Source organism: Megalobrama amblycephala, linkage group LG8 (assembly GCF_018812025.1).
Source record: "Megalobrama amblycephala isolate DHTTF-2021 linkage group LG8, ASM1881202v1, whole genome shotgun sequence".
NCBI classification, from domain to species: domain Eukaryota; kingdom Metazoa; phylum Chordata; class Actinopteri; order Cypriniformes; family Xenocyprididae; genus Megalobrama; species Megalobrama amblycephala.
Window position 1 is genome coordinate 18,119,898 of NC_063051.1, and position 24,681 is coordinate 18,144,578.

Consider the following 24,681-nt stretch of genomic DNA (forward strand, 5'->3'; position numbering starts at 1 on the left):
TTACATAACATTTTTAGTGCTGGTGTAATATTTATGCCAGGTACAATTCAAAGAACACCCATAGATTTTCTCTTTTAAATGCAATGTACATTGCTATTTGAAGGTTCTAATGTCAATTTTAATATCTGTAAAGGAAAAAATGAAACCCATGCACAAGTATATGTCAAGTTGCTAGGAGGAGCAGCAATTTATGAAATATATTGCATGGGATTTTGCAGACTACTGCAGAGACATAAGATTTACTGTTAATATAAGGGCTTTTTCCTCCCAGTTTCTCATCCTTTTACTCTCGGCTGTGATATCTCTGAACTAGCAGAGCTGTGTTTGATAAAGTATCACATATTTTCGTTGTAATATATGGTGTAGAATCATGCCACACTGCTGGTGCTTGAGGTTTTTGAGGTAATGCTGTTGAATGATGAGGTGCCTAGAACTTTTCTGCAACATCGTTACTTATTTTTAAATTTTTTTTTTTTTTTACACAATAAAATGTTAAGTGCAAACTATTACTTGAAAAGGTAGAGTTTAAGGCTCTACATCTACAAGAAGTTATTTTCTTTGCTTGTAGTATCGCACCACCCCCTGGTCATACTCTGCCATTGCAGGTCTTCTCTGAGTGGAAAAAAAAAAAAAATCTTATTATAAACTGTGTGTTTATAGAAAAGTGTAGAGTAGAGAAGATATCTGCTTTATGTAACACCGAGCTCTGTGGTTTTTACATGACTGCTCTTTTCGGGACACTTTAAAGGAGAACATTTTGAGACGTGTTCATAAATTGCACAAATATAGCCATCATTATTCCTTGTGCTGGTTTTTGCTTAGCCACAGGGCTTCTTTTAGACATATAATTTTCAGGCACAGAGCTTTCGTCTTATGTTTCAGACTGACTGTGCGGTGAGAACATAAACTTATTTGCATTTTATGCTATTTTATATGTAAAGTAATACTCTACTTGTCTCTGCTCTAGACTACTTTACAAGCACACAATTTATATTATGATGAGTGTTTCTCTTGTTAGTATAGCCTAATTATTTGGAAAAATATAACTTTTAGAAAAAGATTTAATTTATATTTTGAAATAGATAGAATTTGTAAAATGGAGTACATAAGATAGTTAAACCAATGTTCCAACATCTTTCTGTCTGAACCACTGAGACACATTGTTTGCAAGCTACAATTGGTGATATCAAAAGATTTGTTTATTAGTTAAAAATAGTTAACTACATTATTTAACATGAACTAATAATGAATTGCACTTCTACTGCATTTATTAATATTTGTTAATGTTAATTTCAACATTTACTAATACATTACTAAAATCAAGAGTTGTATTTTGTTAACATTAGTTAATGCACTATGAAGTAACATGAACAAACTATGAACTGCTGCATTTTTATTAACAAATACAGTAACAAATGTATTGCTCATGGCTAGTTCAATACATTAACTAATGTTAACAAATGAACCTTATTGTAAAGTGTTACCTAATGAGAACAATTTTTGCGTTCACACACTGGCCTCGTTTGTAGTCCGCTATCCATAAATAAAGGATCATTCATTCGTCTGACCAGTATTTATATGTTATCCCCTGTAAGTTCCATGAAGCATCTAGTTTTTCCATAGGAAATAATGTACAGACAACTTTTTGTCTCACACGCGCTTCCGTTCAGCTGCGTTCGAAGGACGTTTGAGGGGTTGCCATCGGTGACGCGTCCCTACGCAACCAGACCCCGCCCTAGTTCTTGCATCTCCTCTGTGATTGGAGCATTTAATCCAGGCCTTCGAAAACTCGCAAGATGATTAGTGGAATCAGCTGTCAATCTCCCACAAAAATCTATTTACAGTAGGTTGTGAGCGGATCAAGTGTATCCGTTCAGATTAAAGCTGGATCTCCCTGTAACTAAAAGCGTTTTCGAGCTGGATTTTGTGTAATTAACAGATATTTTGTACTATATTTATTAGTTATTCCTCGGTGGAACGTTTTAATTCGTCTTTTTTCATCTGCTGAAGCGGAGGATCCAGGAAAAAGATGTCTTCGGACGAAGACAGAGCGAAGGAGATTCTGAAGGGGTTTAAACTGTATCCTTAAGTGATGATGGGACAGATTAGCCTGCTAGCTGCAAACCTAAAACTCACACAACTTTACATCACAGCTAGCTATCTTGTTTCGGGCGTAAATCTGCATTAGGCAATTAATCTAACGGTTTTGAAACCATAAATATAATATTAATGATGTTGTATGAGATGTTGATTACAGTTAGCAAACTGGAAGGTGAACCAGTTAGGTATTATGTTGTGCTTTTTAGTTATAATGTACAATAATTGCATAATTTCAATTTAAACTATCTCCATCTATAAACCCATAAGCTTTTTATTATATCAAACAAACTACAGGCTATATTTGCTTCTGTGGTGTCAGACTGTCAGTTGACAGTTTATTTTGGATGTAAGTGTTTAAACTGTTTATGAAATGTTGACATTGATTCTATTAAGTCTTTAGGCATTATATACAGAATGACAGCAGTTTATTTGCTATGTAATCTGTGAATAGATAAATCGGTGTAATTCCTCTAATCCAGATTATGTCTGCGTTATTCTATCAATTGTATGATTATGCTTGTTTTTGTTCATGTGCATACCTGGATTAATGAGTTACTGAGATATGAATTGTAACTTTCTAGTGCGGTTATAATGCAATTAATCATATCATCATTTCAAATCAGTTTTACATTTATTTGAGCATATTAGAATCAGTAACTAACTGGGATGCTGTTCTTTGCTTTAGCTGGAAGTTTGGTTAATGTTCACATGGGCTTCAGGATACTATGAGACTGACAGGCACCTGATTCTTGGGATCAGGTGCATTAGCCAGGTGAAATCTCCTCACACAGTTTGTGCCTGCCATCACGATTACATAACATTGGCTAGTGTTTCTATAATAGGCTCTGTAAATCTGACAAGAATAATCACGCTAGCACTAGAATGTTCTGATGGCATGAAAGTTGTCTTAGAAATGGCCACGTCTGGAATATTTGGACTGCCCCATCAGACACTTTTTTTTTCTAATGTAACTTCTAGTAGACATGGGTCTGCCCTGTGTGACCTTCTTTGGGAATGCGAGGGTGTGTCTTACAGGCTGGTAATTCTTAAATCCTTGATTTGAAAGGACAGGGATTTGCTGCCTTATGCTCCTCACATCCAACTGTGTGCTGCATGAGGCAAAGCTGTGGAAAATGATAGCAAAACTTTTGTGAATGTGCATCTTTTAATGAAAGGTTTGTGAAATTAGCAAAAGTGGAAAGTCTGTAAGGAAATATTTTGAACTAACCCTACTGTTCAAAAGTTTGGGGTCAAGAAGATTCATAAAGAAATACTTGTATTCAATAAAGACATTAAATTGAAACAGTGAGAGTAAAGACATTTACAGTGTTACATTTATTTCATATAAATGCTGTTCTTTTGGACTTTCTATTCATCAAAGAATCCTGACAAAATGTATCTCTGTTTCCATAAAAAAAATATTGAGCAGAAAACAGTTTGAGCATCAAGTCAGCAGATTGCTGAAGCATTAGGTGAAACTGAAGACTGGAATAATGGCTGCTGGAAATTCAGCTTTGCCATCACATGAATAAATTACATTTTAAACCATGTTAAAATTTTAGATTGTCATAACATTTCATAATACCCGCTTTTACTATATTTTTGGTCAAATAATTGCAGCCTTGGTGAGCACAAGAGACTTCTTTCTAAAACATTGACCCCAAACTTTTGAATGGTAGTGTATGTATGAATAAGGCATTCAGATACTGTTTTATGTAAAATATTGAAACTTTACACTGTAGTTGTTCATAGTTAGCTGGAACATGGGCTGGTGTGCCATAGATATCACTACCTATTGACCTTTCATTTAGGATAATTTCTTGTATTGGTCCTGAAATTAAGTTTTGAGCTCAGCTGTTTTCACAGAATATGTGTCATCTTTGTATAGCACAGCTCTTTTTAGCAGTGTGAATCTGGTACAATGTAGTTACGCAGCACAGACCAATTTTCAAAGGCTGTTTCAAAGGTTCATGCAATTTTACCTCCAGGCTTCATCATATCTGCCTTGTGTGGTTTTTTTTTACCCATTGTGCCCCAGAGGTGACTACCTTGTGCAAAGCACCATCCCTTGAGTAGCTACAAAAAAACACTGACTTAAATAATGAAAAAGATATATTGTATCGTGTGCCAAATTATGTTTGTTAGAAGTGTTAGAGCAAGCAGTAGCACAAGTATTGAGCAAGTGTATCTAGAATTTTGAAGGAGTGTGTATTTTGTGTGCTCACCGTGTCTTTCAAGGCTGTTCCTGTGTCTTAGTTTATTTGGTAAAGCGTTAGTACTAACACAGCCTCCACTGCCATAATTTTTAATAAGGCAAAAATGTGATGCATTTGATGTGCTGTTTTTTTATGTATACACAGTTATCATGGCTCTTTTGCACCAATAACAACAGATTAGAAATGGCAACAATGGATGACTTTTTAAAAATGAACGTGGCTTCCATGAAAACATTGGCGCCGAGGGGACTAATTACCTCGACAGTGACAGTGTTTGTGAGTAAAAGGGTCTCTCCCCTGCGACTCTCTCGGTGTGCTCAGCAGGTGAGATCCCACAGACATCTGTCACCAATAATCTCAAATGCAGTTGCCTGGTTCATCAGATACAGAGCCTAATACTTAAGTGAACAGTTACTCATTTTTAGTGACTTCAGCTGTTGGCATCAAAATTCACAGGATACAGCACATAAAATTAGTTTGGAAGACGAGAGTCTCTTACCTTTCATAAGTCTGGAGTTTGCCAATATGATATTTAAGCACAATAGGTCTAAATCGGTGGACCTTTTTGACTTCAAGGCCCCCCATTGTCCACAACAATATTTGAACACCCCCCACTGCCAAAAGAGCATGGCATAACTAGAAAGATGTATATTCATTATAAGAATAACCAAATACTAAGAAATATCTTGTTTTAGCTTATTTTAATGCCTGTTTTGTCTTATTTTAAATAATTTTAAGTCATCTTGAGGCCCTCTGGTTGAGAACCACTGGTCTAAATGATGTTTAAGCACATAGTAAATGTCTTAAACTTTGTTATTTTTGTAGTCCAAACATTGTGCATGAAGATGTGGGATGTATTCTGTCAAATTACCACTGATTCATTTAATTTGGTTCTTGGTTCTTTTGTAAATGGAAAATAAATTATCTCAGGGCTGGACTGAAAATGAATCCTGGGTCATGCTTTTTGTTATTTTTGTCTCAGGAGTCAGGATTCATTTAAAGTGTTCTAGTTCCTTAAAATAGTTCCATATAAAATTGAGTCTCCTTATGAAACATAATAAATATAAGAATATAAAATTGTAATTATACAAAATATAATTAATTATTATAAATTTAAAACAATATAAAAACTATATATTTATATAGTTAAAAATCTTATGGCTGCAGTGTCCCTAATATTGTACATTGTTTTTTTATTAAAGCAACACTTTATTTTACAGTGTTATTGTTATATATGTTATATACTATAGTAATAACAGTGAATTAGGCATAATTGCTTGCAACTCTAACCCAAACCCTATTCCTAACCATATAGTAAATACATGCTGTTAATTAATATTACTCAGTACTTAAATGTATAATTACACTGTAACACATTTTTTATGATAAGCCCTTTTCATTCCAACAGGAACAGATTTGGATTTTGGATTTATGTGCCGCTATTAATGCTTGAAAGATAGATTAGGATTAGTGATACATGTAGCACACTTGTACAGCCCTGACAGAGATCTATCTCATCCGGGGTTGGTAACTAGGACCTGTGCCGTGCACCTGTAATGACACATGCAGCGTCATGTGAGTGTGCTCCACCAGCTGAAAGACTCATACAGGTGGTCTGAAGATGAAGAGGTCAGATGTCATTGACACAGAGTACTGGACTTTGTCACAAACCATTGTTTAGCAGACAGATCAGGCTGTTTTTACACCTCAAATGTGGTCTGCTTTATTTAGCTCTTATCTTATTTGCTGGACTTGTTTGTGATTTAAAACTAAATGCTGCTCAATGTAATGATCAGATATTGTTTAATTTAGTTCACTCATCACAACTTTCGCAAACCCGTAATACCCACTTTCCTCCATGGAAAACAAAAATAATTTTAGCAGAATGCTTATATGTGAAGATGCTCTCTTCCATCCATTGATTTGATGGCCATGGCTGTTGAACAAGATATTCTGTGAATTAAACTTAGTTACATAGTGCATATATAGTGCAAGCGTCTTATGGACTGCTTTTATGGTGCTGTTTTGTTCTTTTTGAAGCTTGACAGTAACTGAAGATTCTACTAAACAACTATTTTGTTGAAAAAAATACAGGTTTGAAATGACGAGGTAAATGATGACACAATCTTCATTTTGTCTGGTTATTGATTTAGACAAGACATTGTCATCATGTGAATTTCTTCCTGTCAAATGTCATTTTTAAAAATGTTGGCCCTGAAATCAGAAGACATTTTTCATTATCAGTCTGTTCAGCACAAAGACTTTATATATGCTAAGACGGTGCACTCGAATTACTATGGGAAAAAGTGCAATGTGCAATATGGCTGAATAAATCCCGCCTTCTAAATTAAAAAAGAGCCAATCACTGATTGGTATATTCATCACATCACTGCAGCTGCTGTTAGAAGCTCTGCACATGCTCATTGGCTGGTTTAGCCTGAAAAAAAGCTTTTATGAGGCAGTTGTTGTCAGATTTCATTAGTGATTTCAAATGTGAAATTTAATCATAAACCTGATAAACAGCTTTGGAGAATTTGATGTTTCTCCATGACGGAAATAGCTGCCTGAGGGGCGTTTCAAAGATGGCCTCCAAGTGAAATGACTTGTCTTAAGGGGGCTTTGGTTCAGCAGCATGCCTTAACTTGTCTTCAGAAACTGGATGAATCTTAGAGATGCAGAGACAGGGAAGGTTCTTTGGCAGGGAACTGAAGACCTCTCCCTTCCTGGGGTAGAACATGAAGGTTTGTGGTTCTCAGCATTACCTTGCATTAAAGATTTAAACTATTGACTAGATTGGGCTACGCCAATTCTTCTCTTATGTCCACTACTGCACTTTTTAGTGATGTCAATGTGAGGACGAGATCAGTTTTCAGTTCTGAATTTGGTACAGAATGTGCCATGTCTGGTAACTAACAGATTTGATTTTGTTTTCCAGCTCGGGTTCCTAAGAAGATCTTGAAATGTAAAGCAGTATCCAGAGAGCTGAATTTCTCTTCAGTAGAAAAACTGGAAAAATTCCGACTGGAGCAAAAAGTTTTCTTTAAAGGCCAGTGCTTAGAAGGTTGTTCTGATTCTTTCTTGCACATTACTATTTCTTATTACAAAAGTGCAATGATTGTAAATACAAAATTAGTGCAAGATGTCTCTGGTTCTGAAATATCTACAGATATCTACACTGAGTCTTCTCAAGTAATGAACTCCATATAAATGTCATTATTCATTATCCATTGGTAAAAAAGGACATTATCCAATTAAACAGTGTCAACATTCTCAGCTTACCTACAGAGGCTTTAAAAAAAAACATTTTTACTGTAAACAATGTTAAAATGTGTAAAATACAAGTGTTGCTAAAAATACTATTTGATTATATTCCACTCATTAGCCCCTTTCACACAGCAATCCTGGTAAATTAGTGTAAATGTACCATTATCGGTAAATACACAAATGTACTGTTCATACAAGCAACAGCGTTCCATCTTTTTACCAGCAAAGACATACCATTAAAACATCAGTACCAAAATACCGGTCAGTCATCAGAAATTATCGTTCGAATAGTAGTGAATGGGGGGCGTGATTTTGAAGCCCTAAAAATGCATACATCCATCATAAAAAATACTTAATACGACTCCAAGGGGTTAATAAAGGCCTTCTGAAGCGAAGTGATGGATTTTTGTAAGAAAAATATGCGTATGTAAAAGCTAACGGCGGACAGCCGTACACGTCGATTTGTGTCGGAAGAGTAACCTCTGACCTGACGCATGATGCAATGATGTGGAAGCGCAGAGGATAGAGCAAAACAAAACACCGGTCACAAATTGGAAGTCTAAAATGAGAAATTTTAAGTAGAAATGTCAGAGGATTTCGATATAAGAGAAGAGGAGCTTGAGTTTGTTCCACAGCCCTATTTGTTTCAACTGTGAGAGGAGTCTTAAGCTTCCTCCTACATCCTGTGTCATACATCGCGTCAGGGGTTACTCTTGTGGCGCAAGTCGACTTGCACAGTATGCGTAAGGTCATCCACGAAGGCTAGATATTGTAGTTTGTAAAGTTTTAAATGTTTTTTTTTTTTTTGTTAAAAACAAAACAAAAACACATTGCTTCACTTCAGAAGCCATTATTAACCCAGGTGCCGTATGGAATTTTATTTTTATTTTATTTTTTTTGATGGATGGATGCATTTTTGGGGGCTTCAAAAATTTAGTTTTTTTTTTTACTTCTGAGTGACAGGTATAAGGACATGATCACACACAGAATGTGGTTTTGCTCTTAAAAACACAAGACATAATGGTTACTATAGTACTGCAGTTAATAGTATGCAATAGTAACTGCAGAGCCACAATGCTGATGAATGGAAAAGAAGGCAGGGTCGGGAGCGTGAGCCACAGTGCAATGGTCAGATGTTTGTCTAGTGAATTTTTACATAGAAAAAAGCAATTATTAATTAATAAGCAGCAGAACTTACCATAAACAGCTCGAATAGAGCCTTATGATTGGCCCAAAGCAAACTTCTTGCGTTCTTGCATTCTGACTTTGCATGTGCTCATACCGGTAATCTTCATTCTTCGTTCACACACAGCATCATACCACTAATTTACTGGTAATATAACTTCTCTTACTGGTAAATTGCCAGAACTGATTTACTGGTATTTTTGAAAAGGTCCTGTTCATGATCTCTTAATGGTAGTTTACCAGTAATTTACCAGTAAAAATTGTATGTGTGAAAGGGGCTATTGTTAGCATGTGATCTTCATACAAGTGTCAATCGTAGCCATCTTAGGTCATCTTAGTCTGGTTGGATTTAGAGTTAGTGTAATCCAAATCAGACAGAAACATTTGAGCATTTACGTATTTACTAGGCATAAGATTCTTCAGTAACCTGTACGGTATATTTTAAATGCGTTGTTCTAATATAGAGGTTTCTTTCGATAAATTGTCCAATTTGTACTCAAAATTATTTTCAAAGAATATTTCATTCACCACTAATTCATGAAGCAACTGTCAGCCATTATAAGTTTCATCTATGCTTGTCTTCATGGTTTTGTGGAATTATACTGATATTAATAGTAACACAACTACTGTAAATTTCCATTTTGTTTTTACTCTTCTCGGCCTACTATATTTGAAGTGCGTAAAGATTATTTACACCACAAAATGCTTACACATGTACCTTTTGTGTCTCTTTCAGAGTGGTTTTTCGAGTTTGGCTTTGTGATTCCTAATTCTACAAACACATGGCAGTCTTTGATAGAAGCTGCACCAGAGTCACAGATGATGCCTGCAAATGTCTTAACGTAAGAGTTTCCTTAAAAAAAAAAAACACACACACATTTTATGATAGACAACATACTAGATATTCATAAAAGTTACTCATGGATTAATCATGGGTCAAATTTCTTCTCTTGTAGTGGTAATGTTGTTATAGAGACCAAGTTTTATGATGACGACCTTCATGTCAGCACATCCCGGGTACGACTCTTCTACGTTTGAAACATGGAACCTTTATTTTATTATAATTTTTTTTCTACTGTCAGTCCAGAGGATGGACCCATCACTACAAGTTTCATTATACAGAGGAGACACTCTACATACCGAGTACTTCTGCTGAGGCGCTGTGACAACAGCATTAAAAGGGAACATTTTAGAAAAAACCCAGCTTCAAGACAAATGATTACACCAGTTTTATGGCAGATAAGGACTTGTACATAAGAGCTATCATGCTCGTGACAACCTGGGTGTGTAAATTACCTCTTTGTATATTTTTCTTCTTCTTCTGTAATTCAATCCTGCAATGTACACTGCTTCCTTATCAGCTGTTTTTAAAAGGTCTTCTCCCAGTCTGTGTGGTCATTCATGGTCTCATTGTTTTGTTTGGTTTTTTTTAGTTGAACTTTAAGATAGTCTGTGTTTTAAAATAAATGATGTAATTATGAATTAAAATATTGATATTGATGCTTTCTCTCCCACATTTCTCCCTCAACAAAATATTTCTCATAATTGTTCTTTGTGGCAATTTTTATGCCATACATATATTTTATGTGCATGTACAGGAGTATGACAGATTTAACATAAAATAAGTGGGAAAATAAGAGAGAACCAGAATTACTTCAAAAGTTATAAAACATCTAGTATATTTTGCTCTTTACACGGATCCTTTTAATGAATCCCACAGAATAAATTAGTTTTTACAAAAGAGAACATATTTTTATCCATCTTAACGGTAGTCATAAAGATACATCGAGTTTGTTTTAATTTAACACATATAACATTGGAATTAGCCTGTAATTATTTTCTAAAGAGTGCCTGTCCACTATGTAGAAATGTCCAAAACCAGAAATAACCAAGAGTACTACATTACCCAGAATTCCTTCCGGTCGGAGCGGAAGTTGTTCGTGACGACCTTGGGTAGCTCTTGCAAGCATGGCGAACAAAGAGCCTAACGTGAGTATACCGCCTTATTTTTTTAAAAATATATACATATGTATAAAATTATAACTGTATAAATACTAGGTAATGCAAATTCCAACTTTTTTTTTACACATAACAGGGGTAACAGACATTTGAACAGAAAGAGAGTGTTACATGTACAGTAAATGACCAGCAAGCCTGTTCTGCTCTCATACACTAAAGCACATTTTAAGATTAAAACTGTTGTCTGACCTCTTAACAAAGGTCTAAACTAAAATTAGACCGTATAACTGGTTCTTGAAGTGGGAATTTAAATATTAATGTTTACTGATTCTCAGTAGCATGCTGTGATGCTGAAATCCTGACTCCTGATGCCGGCTGGTCTACTAGAATGTTGGCATTTGACGTTTAATATTACCTGTAACAACTTTCTTTTGGTCTGAAGCTGACATGATACAAACGGTAGTTTGTGAAAAAATTTGAACTGATTGTGATTCTACATGTAAGGTTGCCTGATTTGTTTATTACAGTACCTGCGCTTCCATGATCTGTAGGATGTCAGCTCATGAAGTCATTTCCTAGACATCGGTTGAATATTGCAACGTTAAATATACAACTGGAAAATTCTGGACATGATGAATTATACCCATTAAGTGTCAAAGGATGGCGCTGTCGTCTCATTGAACTCGTTGGAAATAACTTAAAAGCTTAGTTCACCCAAAAAAACTATGAAAAAATGATCAATTACTCATCCTCGTGTCTTTCCAAACCCATAAGGCTTTTGTTATTCTTTTAAACACAAAATATATTTCAAATGAAATCTGAAAGATTTCTTTCCCTCCATTGACAGTGCATGCAACCGCCACTTTGTCGTTTCAAAAAGTTCATAAACAGATCGTAAAACTAATCCATATGAATCGAGCAGTTTAGTCCAAAGAGACTGATCGCTTTATATATTGAATTTATTCTTTTATTCACATACACACATTGATCAGCAAACATAATCAGAAGCATGTGTGCTTGACGCCTGTAAACAAACCTCATTGGTTTTTCAACGCCGCTGGCTCATCACACGATAATGAACCCCATTGGTTCTCGCACGTCAAGCAAGCATGCTTGAGCTTCTGTTTACCATATCTGATGTGTGCATTGATGAAAAGTGGTAGTTGCGCTGACTGTCAATGGAAATACAGAATTCTCACAGATTTCATTAAAATATATTAATTTGTGTTTTTTGACGATGAATGAAAGTCTTTACAGGTCTGGAATGACATAAGGGTGAGTAAATGACAGAACTAACCTTTTAAAGATTTTACTATTAATGTAACAGTCATATTGCCATATGTAATTTCGATTAAAAATGAATGTTTTGTCGTTGTTATTGTGTTGTTGTTGCTGCTGTTATGTACTCTGACAGAGGTTAATCCAGCACCTGAGAGATCTCGCCGGACGCATGTCCTCTGGCTCAAGGGGTGCTGGACTCGGACTGAAGTTATTAATTGGAGCAGGTGCGCTTGCTTATGGAGTCAAAGAAGCAACATATACAGGTACATCCAGTATTACATTAGAAAACATCTTGGAAACATCTTGGCTATTTTGTAGTGCAATGCATTTATGCACTACCATTCAAAAGTTTGGGATCAATAAAAAATGTATACTTTCATTCAGCAAATTTATATTTCAAATAAATGCCGTTCTTTTGAACTTTCTATTCATCAAAGAATCCTAAAAGAAAATGTCACGGTTTATACAAAAATATTAAGCTGCACAACTGTTTTCCACATTGATAATAATAAATTGAAATGAATAATTTCTGAAAGATAATGTGAGACTGAAGACTGGAATAAATGGCATTTTAAACTATATTAAAAAATAACAGTTATTTTAAATTGTAATAATATCTCACTATATCACTGTTCAAATTGATCAAATTTTTACAAAATCTCACTGACCCTAAACGTTTGACTGGTTGTGTATTTGTGCAAATATGTACTTTCAAGTTAATATTAAAATTAGAGGATTGCTAATGTCATCTCTCACACTAATGGTTTTGTCTTTAGTGGAGGGTGGTCAGCGAGCAATTGTCTTTAATAGAATTGGAGGGATGCAGATGGACACAGTCCTTTCTGAGGGTCTCCATTTCAGGTCATCTTTTTAATGACTAATTGAATAATCTTCTGCATGAAAGCAAACCTCATGTTTAATCTTTCCATAACGAAATAAATGAAAGTTGTAACAAAAAATCTTTTTTTGAACTGCATTCTTTTTATAGGATACCATGGTTTCAGTATCCAATCATATATGATATTAGAGCCAAACCAAGAAAAATATCATCTTTAACCGGAAGCAAAGGTAATTTTTTAAATTATATTTATTTCATCGTTTACTTCCATTTTGAACATAGTCATAATTTGTTCACCTTATTGATTATAGTTATGGCTGCCAGTCTGAAGATCTTGAGTTGTTCTTTATTTTACGTGGAGGAGTAATGTTGTTTGTAATGTGGACAGACCTGCAGATGGTGAACATCGCGTTGCGTGTTCTATCCCGACCGGTGGCTTCCAACCTTCCCGTCTTGTACCAGCAGCTAGGGAAGGACTATGATGAGCGCGTGCTGCCGTCCATTGTAAATGAAGTTCTGAAGAGTGTGGTAGCCAAATTTAATGCCTCCCAACTAATTACACAAAGAGCCCAGGTTGGTATTCTCTCATAATCTTGCTTCCACAAATTAGTTCTAGTTACAGGATATATATTTAAAGGAAGGGAATATCCAGATCTCTATACATATCTTTCTTCTCCACTGATTGCATGCAGGTCTCTCTGCTCATTCGACGGGAACTCTTTGAACGTGCTAAAGACTTCAACATTATTCTCGACGATGTGGCCGTCACAGAGTTGAGCTTCAGCAAGGAGTACACAGCAGCTGTGGAGGCCAAACAAGTTGGTTGGTAAAATTCAGTTCTTGAGTGCTGTAGCACAAAATATGTGTAAATAGTTACTATAATAAAAAATATGGTCTTTCAGCCCAGCAGGAGGCTCAAAGAGCTCAGTTCTTTGTGGAGAAAGCAAAACAAGATCAGAGGCAGAAGATCATCCAAGCTGAAGGAGAGGCCCAGGCAGCCAAAATGGTATGAGCTTCTTTTCTAAAAAATACCGCTTCACCCAACGGTTCTGTATCACTACACAACACCCGTAGCAACCACTCTTAGCAACGTAAACTGTATGTTCTCAATTAATATTATTCATTGAAGTTTACTGTATTATGTAGAAGAGTACTGTGAGAAAGAGATCGAGTGAGCGAGTTTATTACCTGCATTCAGATTTAGCATTTTCCTTCAGGTCAGTCCTATGTTTATTATAAAAAATCTGTTTAAATGTCCAATGTATCATCTTGTCCTTTTAACATTTAAGGGGTTTTCCCATGACTGACAGCGCTAGTCAAAGCATTTGTCAGTTGCGTCTTGTTCCGTGTTCACAACAATTCAGTCTTTTCCATGTAAAAGTCTTCGCTACTGACTGACACACTCATAAAGACAGTCTTCGCCGCCATCTAATGCCATAATAATGTAACTTCTGCTGCTGTTCACGGTCAGGGACTATTTTTCTGGCGGAAGGAACACTTTTAGTGAAACTTTACTTCATGAAAGTTGCATTGATACATATTTTGGTATTTTAATATTTGTATTGTGTGGTAACCATTTTATAAAAGCAATAAGGTACTCGAGGCTAGTGCTGTATCGTGAATAAGTCACAGCTGAAGGGGTTGCAGGTATTCTGCTTCACGTTGTGCCTAACAATGCCCTTCAGCCATGACTTATTCACGATACAGCACAGCCTCGAGTACCTTATTGCTTACATATAATATATAACATTTTTGTTATTGGGCTTATTGTTTTTATTATTTAGAATCGTATTAAGGTTACACTTTATTTTAAGGTGTCCTTGTTACAGTGTAATTATAGATTGAAGTACTGAGTAATGCCCGGTTTCACAGACAGAGCTTAGATTAAGACAGGATTAAACCTTAGTTCAATTAGGATGTTTAAGTAGCTTTTATAAACATGCCTTAGGAAAAAAAAACATCACTGGTGTGCATTTTGAGACAAAACAATGGCACTGACATATTTTAAGATATGCCACTGCAAGTTGCTTTCAGTTCAAAACGGCTCAAACATGCATTTTAGTCTGGGACTAGACTTAAGCCTTGTCTGTGAAACTGAGGGAATATCAGTTAAGTACATGTACTTACTATAGGGTTAGGATTAGGTTTTGTTTTAGGGTTAGTTTCATGTAGTTATGCATAATTTATAGTTATTGCTATAAATAATTTATACTATTACTATTAGTAACAAGGACACTGATGTAATACTACATAAAGTATTACCTAGTATTGATATAATATAAATATCATTAATGTGTCCTTTGTGAAAAATGTTATATGCTAAATCTATTTTGGTTTGTGGTCTGATCTAATTCGCAGTTGGGGGAAGCAGTCTCAAAGAATCCCGGATACCTTAAACTCAGAAGAATCAGGGCAGCGCAGAACATAGCCAAAACGGTACAGTGTTATTATTCCCTTCTTTCCACAAGCATTTTTCCCACAGGCATTCCATTGTGGCATTTTGCTTATTCATAATTTGTAATGAGTTTTCCTGATGTAAACAGTACTCTTTGGAAAAAGGTGTGTTTTTCACCCATGTAAATAAATATTTGATGTTCACTAGCAGTTCTGCCAAGGTTCAGCTGGTCTTAGATGGCTTTTTTGTTTAAGTCCTTTTGGAAAAAGCTGAATGTTTTGATGACCTTTTTTAAAGCCCTGACCAGATGAAAGTTGTTTTCCAGGTGGCAGCTTCACAGAACAAGGTGTACCTGAACTCAAATAGTCTGGTTCTGAATCTACAGGATGAGTCTTTTGACAAGTAAGAACTATATAGCTGTATGGCTTTATACATCTAGTCTTCCTGTATGTATGCTAACGTCAGTCTGCATGAGCCCTCAAAATACATTGTGTTTGCACTTTGCACAATTAATTACATTTTGTAAAAGTGTAATTGATGTTGACAAAATCAATTTTTTTTATTGCAGATTGTCACTCGGAAAGAAGTAACCCATTCAAATAGCACTCTAATTGTTCTAATTGTCAGAGGTTCTATTACAAGAAGCCGTATGTGTGTCCTTTGAGATGGCTTTTTCTGATTGGGTCACAAATGGATATGTCATTCCGGGCAAGACTCATTAAATATCTAATGGTGTTGTCCTGGTCCGTCAGTTAAATTTGACTCCACAATTTGCTGATGATCAAAACACTGCAGATTTGTGATAATGAATGAAGGCAGGAATGTACAACTGTACCAGATCGTTCAATTCTTTACAACACTGATTGATGCAACAGGAAACATGCCTCTTTAAATGATACATTAGATGAAATCAAGGTTGGTTGAAAAAAATCCATACATTCTTTTAGGAATGATTTATGTCTTTGCTGAAAAATAATACAGTTGTATATGTGACACAAAATGACAGCTAATAAAAACTTTCATATGTTATACAAGTTTCTTTTTTTTAAGATAAAACATTAAGCTTTTTTGACAATTGTCTTAGTTTTTGGATTAACCCTGGAATATTTTAATCCTAAAAAAAAAAAAAAAAAATTCTTTCTGTTTTAATTTTTTACTATGAAATTTTTGGTATTAAAGGTGCCCAAGAATGCTTTTTCACAAGATGTAATATAAGTCTAAGGTGTCTCCTGAATGTGTCTGTGAAGTTTCAGCTCAAAATACCCCATAGATTTTTTTTAATTAATTTTTTTAACTGCCTATTTTGGGGCATCATTAAAGGCGCTCTAAGCGATTTGACGCGTTTTTAGGCCCAATTTTTTTTTTTGTCACATACCGCAAACATCTCCTCAGTCCTCACTATGCGCTAGCTGCCTGTCCCCTGAACACACTGTAAAAAAAACGCGGTGTCTGTAGTCGCCACAAGCTCCGAAAACTGCAATAAAAACAAACTGGTGCAGCCTGGACCACTTAACATAATAAACATGCTCCAGCCAATAACCGAAAAGCAGCGTCAATACGCAAGCTACTTACATTTTAAATGCGCGTTCATGACTGTTTCAGGAAGCACGGAGGGGAGGGCCAGGAGGAGTAGGAGGAAGGGTCTAGCTAGCCTCTGTTTTGAATTCAACACTTCGAACGTCAACAGGAAGTTACTCCGCTCAGAATCGCTTAGAGCGCCTTTAACTATACACTGATTTTTTTCAGCGCGCCGCCCCTTTAAATCGCGTGCTCCCTGCCACACGAGCTCTCGACTATATTACAGCGCATTTACAAAGTTCACACAGCTAATATAACCCTCAAATGGATCTTTACAAGATGTTCGTCATGCATACTGTGTGCATACATCGAATCATGTGAGTAAAGTATTTATTTTGATGTTTACATTTGATTCTCTATGAGTTTGAGGCTATGCTCTGTGGCTAACGGCTAATGCTACACTGTTGGAGAGATTTATAAAGAATGAAGTTGTGTTTATGCATTATACAGACTGCAAGTGTTTAAAAATGAAAATAGCGACGGCTCTTTTCTCCGTGAATACAGTAAGGAACGATGGTAACTTTAACCTCATTTAACAGTACATTAGCAACATGCTAACGAAACATTTAGATAGACAATTTACAAATATCACTAAAAATATCATGCTATCATGGATTATGTCAGTTATTATTGCTCCATCTGCCATTTTTCGCTGTTGTTCTTGCTTGCTTACCTTGTCTGTGCACAGATCCAGACGTTAATACAGCCTTTCCTTGTCTAATGCTCGAACATGGGCTGGCATATATGCAAATATTGGGGGCGTACATATTAATAATCCCGAATGTTACGTAACAGTCGGTGTTATGTTGAGATCTAGCAAGTTTTTTCTGCAAATAGATGAATATGGTTGTCTTTTTCTAAGTATATTGGCCAGGTAGCCGATTAATATTGGGCTGTACTGAAAATATCAGCATTGGCAACCCTGGCTTTTTGGCTGTTTACTTGAGGTGTTAGCTTCCCATGTGTCAGTCCTAAAATGTACAAATACCCTTGTCAACTGAAAAGGCACATTTTTATTTGAAATATTTGCATACTTCAATTTCAGCATAATTTTTAATGCAGTATGTGCAGCAGTTTAATGCGATATTATTCTCGTCTTGTGCATGCTCTGCATTGACTGTGTACAAAGTTAAGAAGAGATAAGGGGGAAATGGAATGAATTTCACAATTGGACAATTTCAGGCATGTCTGTGTGAAGGTCATGCACAAAGAAAGATTTTTTTGTCATTGTTAAGAACGGTTTAAAAAAACAGTTTTTAGGATGTCATTTTTGTTGTCTACACAAAAGATTCTTTTCAAAAATATTTTTGTCTTCACAGTTGCTGGATCTGTTATAAACTAGCTGAAATATTTAGGTGGCATTGTGTTGCAAAGTAGCTCATCTAAATCACACTGAATTCATAACTTTAAATGCAAACCTAATTATATTCAGCTAAAATGACAGACGTTCTACACATTTTTAAACAGGTCTAAGCTCAATTATAAAGCTATAATTAGTACATTCAATTTGTCTTTTCAGAACTTGTTCAGAACACACAGTTTTCAATAGGTAATATCTGTAAGGAATAAGGAAAAAAAACAACATTCAGACAGTCATACAGTGGCCAGATGGGGCTTGTCACTATGATATGGAATATGATAGTGTGTATGATGGTTTTTATAGTGAAGTGATGATGAAGTGCCTAAAATTGGGTTCCAGGTGTTCAGAGTGTCTGTATGATTTCTCCAGAAAAAATGTAATCTAGAACTGATGGGTGGATGTACATGCATTTATTTTTCTAGTTTTGTTGAATGCAATTTTTTGTGAACATTTAAGACTGTTTTTTCAGGGGGCCTATGTGCCTGTCCACATAATCTGTACACATCTAAGACATAATGTTGGGGACAATAAGACAGATTTGAGTATTTGAATCAGTAGATGCAGCCTGAACTTTGTGCGTTTGAGCTCTGAGAGATTTACGATTTACAGGGGTAAGTCTGTAAAAATAGGTCAGAATGTACTGTATAAATATGAGGGAATTTTCTGTATTTTTTTTTTTTTTTTTTTTTTTTTTTTAAACAGTGATCTTTATTGTATCCTTTTTAGTAATTATTATATATTTATTGATAACGTAAATATTTAATTAACAATTCAAAGAAAAACTCAGATGGCAGTCCATCCAAACCAGAAGCTTTATGAACCAACGCTGCCTGTTCTTTTGTTTAAAAAAAAAAAATCCTCTGACTGTAATGTATTGATTTATCAAATACGAATCAATGATATATTACATATATTGGTATTATATCAGCAATCTGCCAGTTCTCTAGTATCAACATCAGCAATTGAGAGCCAAGACTCTGCTCTTTTATCTAAAAGACGATTTGTTTAAGAAATAAGTTATTCATTATATCCGTTTAATTTCTTATACAAAATTTAACCTGAGCTCAGAGTAAGATTTTTGCAAATAAACATGATAAGCAGATAAGCAGAACTGAGAAGTCGCTGACTGCCTGCATGTTTCAGTGGATAATCAGGGGTTGTGTTAAAGCTCTTATGACTCTGTGTTGTCTCAGTATAATTAGATCATATTAAGCCCTTTGTGTACGTGTGAATATGGAACCCTAGCTTATTGGTGTCAAACTTGCTAAAGGGCTCCACTAGGTGGCACTCAACACCTAATACTGCCCTACATGGCATCACATTACATTCAGCTGCTGAGATTGTCTGCTAAATAAAACTACAAACGGTTTGAGCTTGGGCTCAAGTCAAGTCTGTTCCTGTAGTTCTCATAACATACAGCTGGGTTAAAAGTGACGCCGCATGTGTGTGGCCTCAGGCTTTAAAGCTTGAATTCTTCCTTAATGGGCCCCTATACAATGTCCCTCTTTAAAGTGAAAAGCTCTGTTGAAGGAGAGGGGGTTTGTGCCACATGCTTATTCATGAAGGTGGGCTGTAGGTCAGGCGTCTGTGAGCGAACACTGCTGAAAAAAACATAAACACAGCCAAAGCTCCAGTTGTGGAGGACCAACAACAGCCATATTTTAGTGAAATACTTGTGAGAGGAAATTATTTATTTATACATTTTGGAATGCAGTTCACCCAAAAATGAAATTTCTGTCATGAATTACTCACCCTCATGTCGTTCCAAACCAGCAAGACCTTAGCTCATCTTAAGAACACAAATTAAGATATTTTTGATGAAATCTCAGAGGTTTTTTTACCTTCCATAGAAACCAATGAAATTACCACATTCAAGGTCCAGAGAAGTAGCAAAGACATTAGAATAGTCAAAAAGTATTCTCGTCGCTTCATAACATTTAGGTTGAACCACTGTAGTCATGTTGACTATTTTAACGATGTCTGCTACTTCTCTGGACTTTGAATGTCGTAATTTTGTTGCTTTCTATGTGAGATAAAAACCTCTCGGATTTCATCAAAAATATCCTAATTTGTAGCCTGGATGCCAGCCGAACTTAGCCCCGCCCACAACATTTTGAGGTCGGGGAGTTCGGTCTGGACTGATCCGTAGAGGAGTAATTATGCCCGAACAGAAACTGTTCGGACCAATCACATTGTCAGGGCGATGATTGACAGATTATCACCAGAAACGTAATCAGCCACGTCATCAAAGAGCGCTTCGGGAGTTTGATTGACAAGCGATCTAACCAATCAGAACGCCGCATCCGCCATTTTGTCCGACAAAGCAGTCAGGAGTTAGAAGATTAACCTCGGTGGAGTTAAACTTGAAAAATTTTGCATATTGACGTCTTTCCGCGTTTGAAACAACATTCATTCTCATGTTCATTCATGTTTATTTGATGCTATAAATGAACTAGTAGGAAGAGATGATCGGTTCACGAGCCTCTTGAGCTGAGGCGCTACAGCAATCTGTCACGATCATGGTCACGACACATTAAAGAGCCACAAAACTGTTTTTATTGTTTGAATTTTTTTAATAACTACACAGTTTGAAAGCTGGGACTTTGTTTAATATCATAAGTAACCTGCTCTGTCTCGTCTGTCGATGTGTTGTCAGTTTCCTCTTTGCTCCGCGATGTATTTTCCACTCTGTGTGGCATGACAGCGCCACGGCTTGTCGGACAAAGCAACAGTAACTAAGGGGGCGAGTCTTTGTGAAAGGTCAATTAGTTTACAACAATGATGGCTGTTGAAGAACTGAGATGTGTAGATTCCGCCATCGTGTCCGTTATAGAAGATATCGACAGCGCATTCATTTTAAAAAAGGAACAGGACCGCGATCAAGGCATTTGTCGATGGGAAAGATGTCTTTGCCGTCCTTCCTACGGGATTCGGCAAAAGTTTGATTTATCAGCTGGCCCCGATGGTCGCTAAGAAGAGTTCTGTTGACAACTATGCGTCGCTCAACATACGTCACTTACTCTGTAGCTCTGATTGGTTGTAGGTCTGTCCAATTGAGGTCTTTCCTGGATCGGTTGAAATACGCCCCCATAATCAAAGCCCAATGGAGCAGTATCAGACTCATATTCGAACTAGAATTGAGTATGACCACGTCAGGCGTACCTAATTTGTGTTTCAAAGATGAACAAAGGTTGTACGGGTTTGGAACAACATGAGGGTGAGTAATTAATGACAGAAAGTCATTGTGTGGTTCAAGTTTGGAATGATGCATTAACACAAACATACCAACATTTTGTGTGTTTATAAAGATTTAAAGGGATATTTCACCCAAAAATGAAGTCAAATGATTAATTATTCACCCTCATGCCGTTCCACACCAGTAAGACTTTTGTTCATCTTCAGAACACAAATAAAGTTCTTTTTAATGAAATCTGAGAGCTTTTTATGTGCTTCCATTGACAGCCTACCACTTTCAAGTCCCAGAAAGGTAGTAAAGACATCACTAAAGTAATCCACGTGAATCCAGTGACTCAATTTATGAAGTGGCATGAGTGCTTTGTTTGCGCAAAAAAACATACAAATTAAATTAATCTCCAATGTGCATTTAAGACACTGTTTACACTAGTGGGTTTTCGTTTTAAAAAAGCGTTTTAAAATGAAAACGATCCTTGTCTACACAGCGTTTCAGAACCGAAAGCGCATGTCACATGACCGTTCATGCACATTGGGCATGCGCATACAAGTGTAAACCGTTGCCTCTTGCACATGTAGGCAGCTGCAGTATTAAAAAATGCTGAGTTTAACTGCACAATGGCTGCTAAAAAGTACAATAAAGCCAGCAAAGATTGCAGTTCAGTCTCCATGTTATTGTTTACATGGTCCTACACGGAGCGAACGTGGGCAGCCACGCCAACATTTTCAAAAGTCTCCATTTTGGTCCGTTTATACTAAAATACAGTGCCTTCGTTTTCAATCTAAAACTGGGTTTGCAGCATTTTCAAGGTTTCGTAGTGTAAATGACAGGCGTAACCATAGCAAAGCTTATGACGAAAATGAAAACACACTAGTGTAAGTGGGGCTTAAGACTGATGCACTCTATTGGACAAGAACAGTGAAACACCTGCCTGAAAAAGCTTAATGTTAATTATGGGAATGTTCTGGCTGCGGCGGTGCATTTTTTTAACATGGCTTGTTTGCACACTCCCTTCCTTACACACACACACACACACACACACACACACACACACACACACACACACACACACACACACACACACACACACAGCAAAAAGACGGCAAGCCCATTGCTCAGTTGGTGTGTCTCCATGGCAACACTGACCTCATGCTGTGACAGGCAATCTGGGCTGGTTGCTATGGTGAGTCGTTGTGACATCAAACCTGAGCCCTAGTTGCCATGGCACCACACCTACTGGCTCAGCAGCTATTTCTGTGTGATGTCTGGAGCCAACAGGCAACGGAGTTACAATGTCCCATTTTCATTCGTGATACTTATTCCTTTGTTCTGCTGTTATTTTATGCACTGTTTATGCAATTTCATACGATTCCGCCTTTGGCTCTGTAATCTATTATCATTTCATCGTAAACCACAGTAGCTTTTGAATGATTTTCTTCACCATCCCTATTTGCACAGAGTAAGGTTAACTCAAACTATTATTCACCTTTACAAAATCCGTCTGATGAGGAAGTTTATTTAACGAGATTGATGTGTTTGAGTAAATCCTGGCTTTCAAGGACAAATGAAAAATTATGAGCCACATATTTAATCTAAAGATGGCGCTCTGGGTCAACTAATCCCCATGATCTCCTGCGGAGCATCTGAATGAAGGGATCAACACAATTTGCATACTTCTTACAAACAATTCCACTTGCATCATACCACAAATTTAATTATGAGGGTATTATAAATCAAACTGGAATTTAATGGCACACCCTACTAGGTTTGAAGTGTGTATGTGTGTTTCCTGTTTCCCTACGACAGATCACATGTGCTGCCCATGCTTGTTCTGTGTCTTGTGGCTCATTTAAGGTGTGTGGGTCCCTCATTGCAGAGGGGTTGGGTACTGCAAAGGCCCCTCACCCATCTTCATTATGGGTGATAAATGTGAGCAAGGGCCCCCATAACCGCTCCGCCCAGCTTCCTTCTCCCCTCCCTTCTCTTTCTCTTTTTTCTCTTTCCACCCTTCCCCCTCTCCACTCTCACTTTGTTCCTCCCGCCTTCCTTATTGTGTGTACTCACCAATAAGCCTGGTTCTCTGATACAGTTTAGATTTATTAGTATTTAGAGATCCAGTGAGTCTAGATCCAGTGTCTGTCACAGCTCAGTCATTTTTCATCCTGACTTGTTCACCCCCTTGTTCAGAGTTCAGGGATTCAACAGAATCCACATCTGTTAAGTGAGCCATGGACTGGAGTATGTGAAGCAGTCTGTCAGGAGTGCTTCACGGCAATATTTTACAGAGCAAATTAACTAACCTTCCCCCTCTCCTTCTTTGTAGTCTTTAAAGTGCGAAGTGACATTGGGGAATTGTGTCCTAGTTTGACATGCATCATGTGTAAGACAGTCTGCACATCATCTGATGCCCTTCAGTTTGATAATGAAGCTGATAATGAACACCGCTGGGCCGAACAGTCAAGAAGGAAATCACAACTTAAAGAGTAGAAAGAAAAACAACAAGCCTTATTTATGCTGATTCTGCTCTTATGTCCAAGCGAACAAAATATGTTTTAAGAACATTTTGCTAACGTTCCCAATAAGTTGTGAAAACGTAATTTCTGGGAATGTTATTTTTGAATGTTCTCTAAACCATCTGTAAGGTGTAAAACATTAGGCGAACGCCCAACTAAAATGTTTCAGAAAAATGTATGAATAGTGTTTTTGTGGTAACATTTTGATAACATTGAAAGAACATCCTATTAACATTACTGGAAGAACATTTGTTCATAACTTGCCAGAATGCTAGCCAAAGTTCTGAGAACGCTCCCTGGTTGCTTGAGTGTTAGTATTTGTTTCCATGTATGTCATGTTTCCAACCGTGTGCATGATTGCTAGACAGTGCTCTCTTTGACACTTTTGTTGGAAAGACGACTAAGCTGTAAATACTCATTTTCTGTTTTGCAGTAAAATGTTCCTTTCTCACACTAGCAAATTATTGCAGAATGTTTTGTGTATTCATAAGGCTACAAACTAAGTTTGCACTTGCATCACGTATCTTTTGCAGCATCTCACACATGCAAGCCATTTTAAGGCGAAGTGTGAAGTTTAGCACAGCTCATCAATGCCACTTTCATATAAGTGGAGTGCTTTGCTTTTTTATACTAAAGGCATGGTCACACTTAGGGCATGGTCACATTAGCAAAACTTAAAGGATTAGTTCACCCAAAAATTAAAATTCTGTCTCATCCTCATGTCGGTCCACACCTGTAAGACCTTTGTTCATCTTCGGAACACAAATTAGGATATTTTTGATGAGATCCAAGAGGTATA

The 24,681-nt window shown here is 36.6% G+C and overlaps 2 protein-coding genes across 2 annotated transcripts; both read left to right on the forward strand.

The window, feature by feature from the left end:
- Positions 1-1,825: 1,825 nt before the first annotated feature.
- pde6d (phosphodiesterase 6D, cGMP-specific, rod, delta) lies at positions 1,826-10,265 on the forward strand. Its single transcript, XM_048199784.1, has 5 exons — positions 1,826-2,079; positions 6,969-7,057; positions 7,252-7,377; positions 9,502-9,607; positions 9,722-10,265. Exons 1-5 carry the CDS (start codon positions 2,030-2,032, stop codon positions 9,801-9,803), a joined length of 453 nt encoding a protein of 150 aa, XP_048055741.1. The 5' UTR covers positions 1,826-2,029; the 3' UTR covers positions 9,804-10,265.
- A 374-nt stretch (positions 10,266-10,639) lies between these two features.
- Positions 10,640-16,267, forward strand: phb2b (prohibitin 2b). Its single transcript, XM_048199783.1, has 10 exons — positions 10,640-10,754; positions 12,139-12,268; positions 12,782-12,866; positions 12,994-13,073; positions 13,232-13,416; positions 13,536-13,665; positions 13,746-13,849; positions 15,202-15,279; positions 15,564-15,640; positions 15,807-16,267. The coding sequence occupies exons 1-10, from the start codon at positions 10,734-10,736 to the stop codon at positions 15,826-15,828; spliced, it is 912 nt and encodes a 303-aa protein (XP_048055740.1). The 5' UTR covers positions 10,640-10,733; the 3' UTR covers positions 15,829-16,267.
- Positions 16,268-24,681: the final 8,414 nt, after the last annotated feature.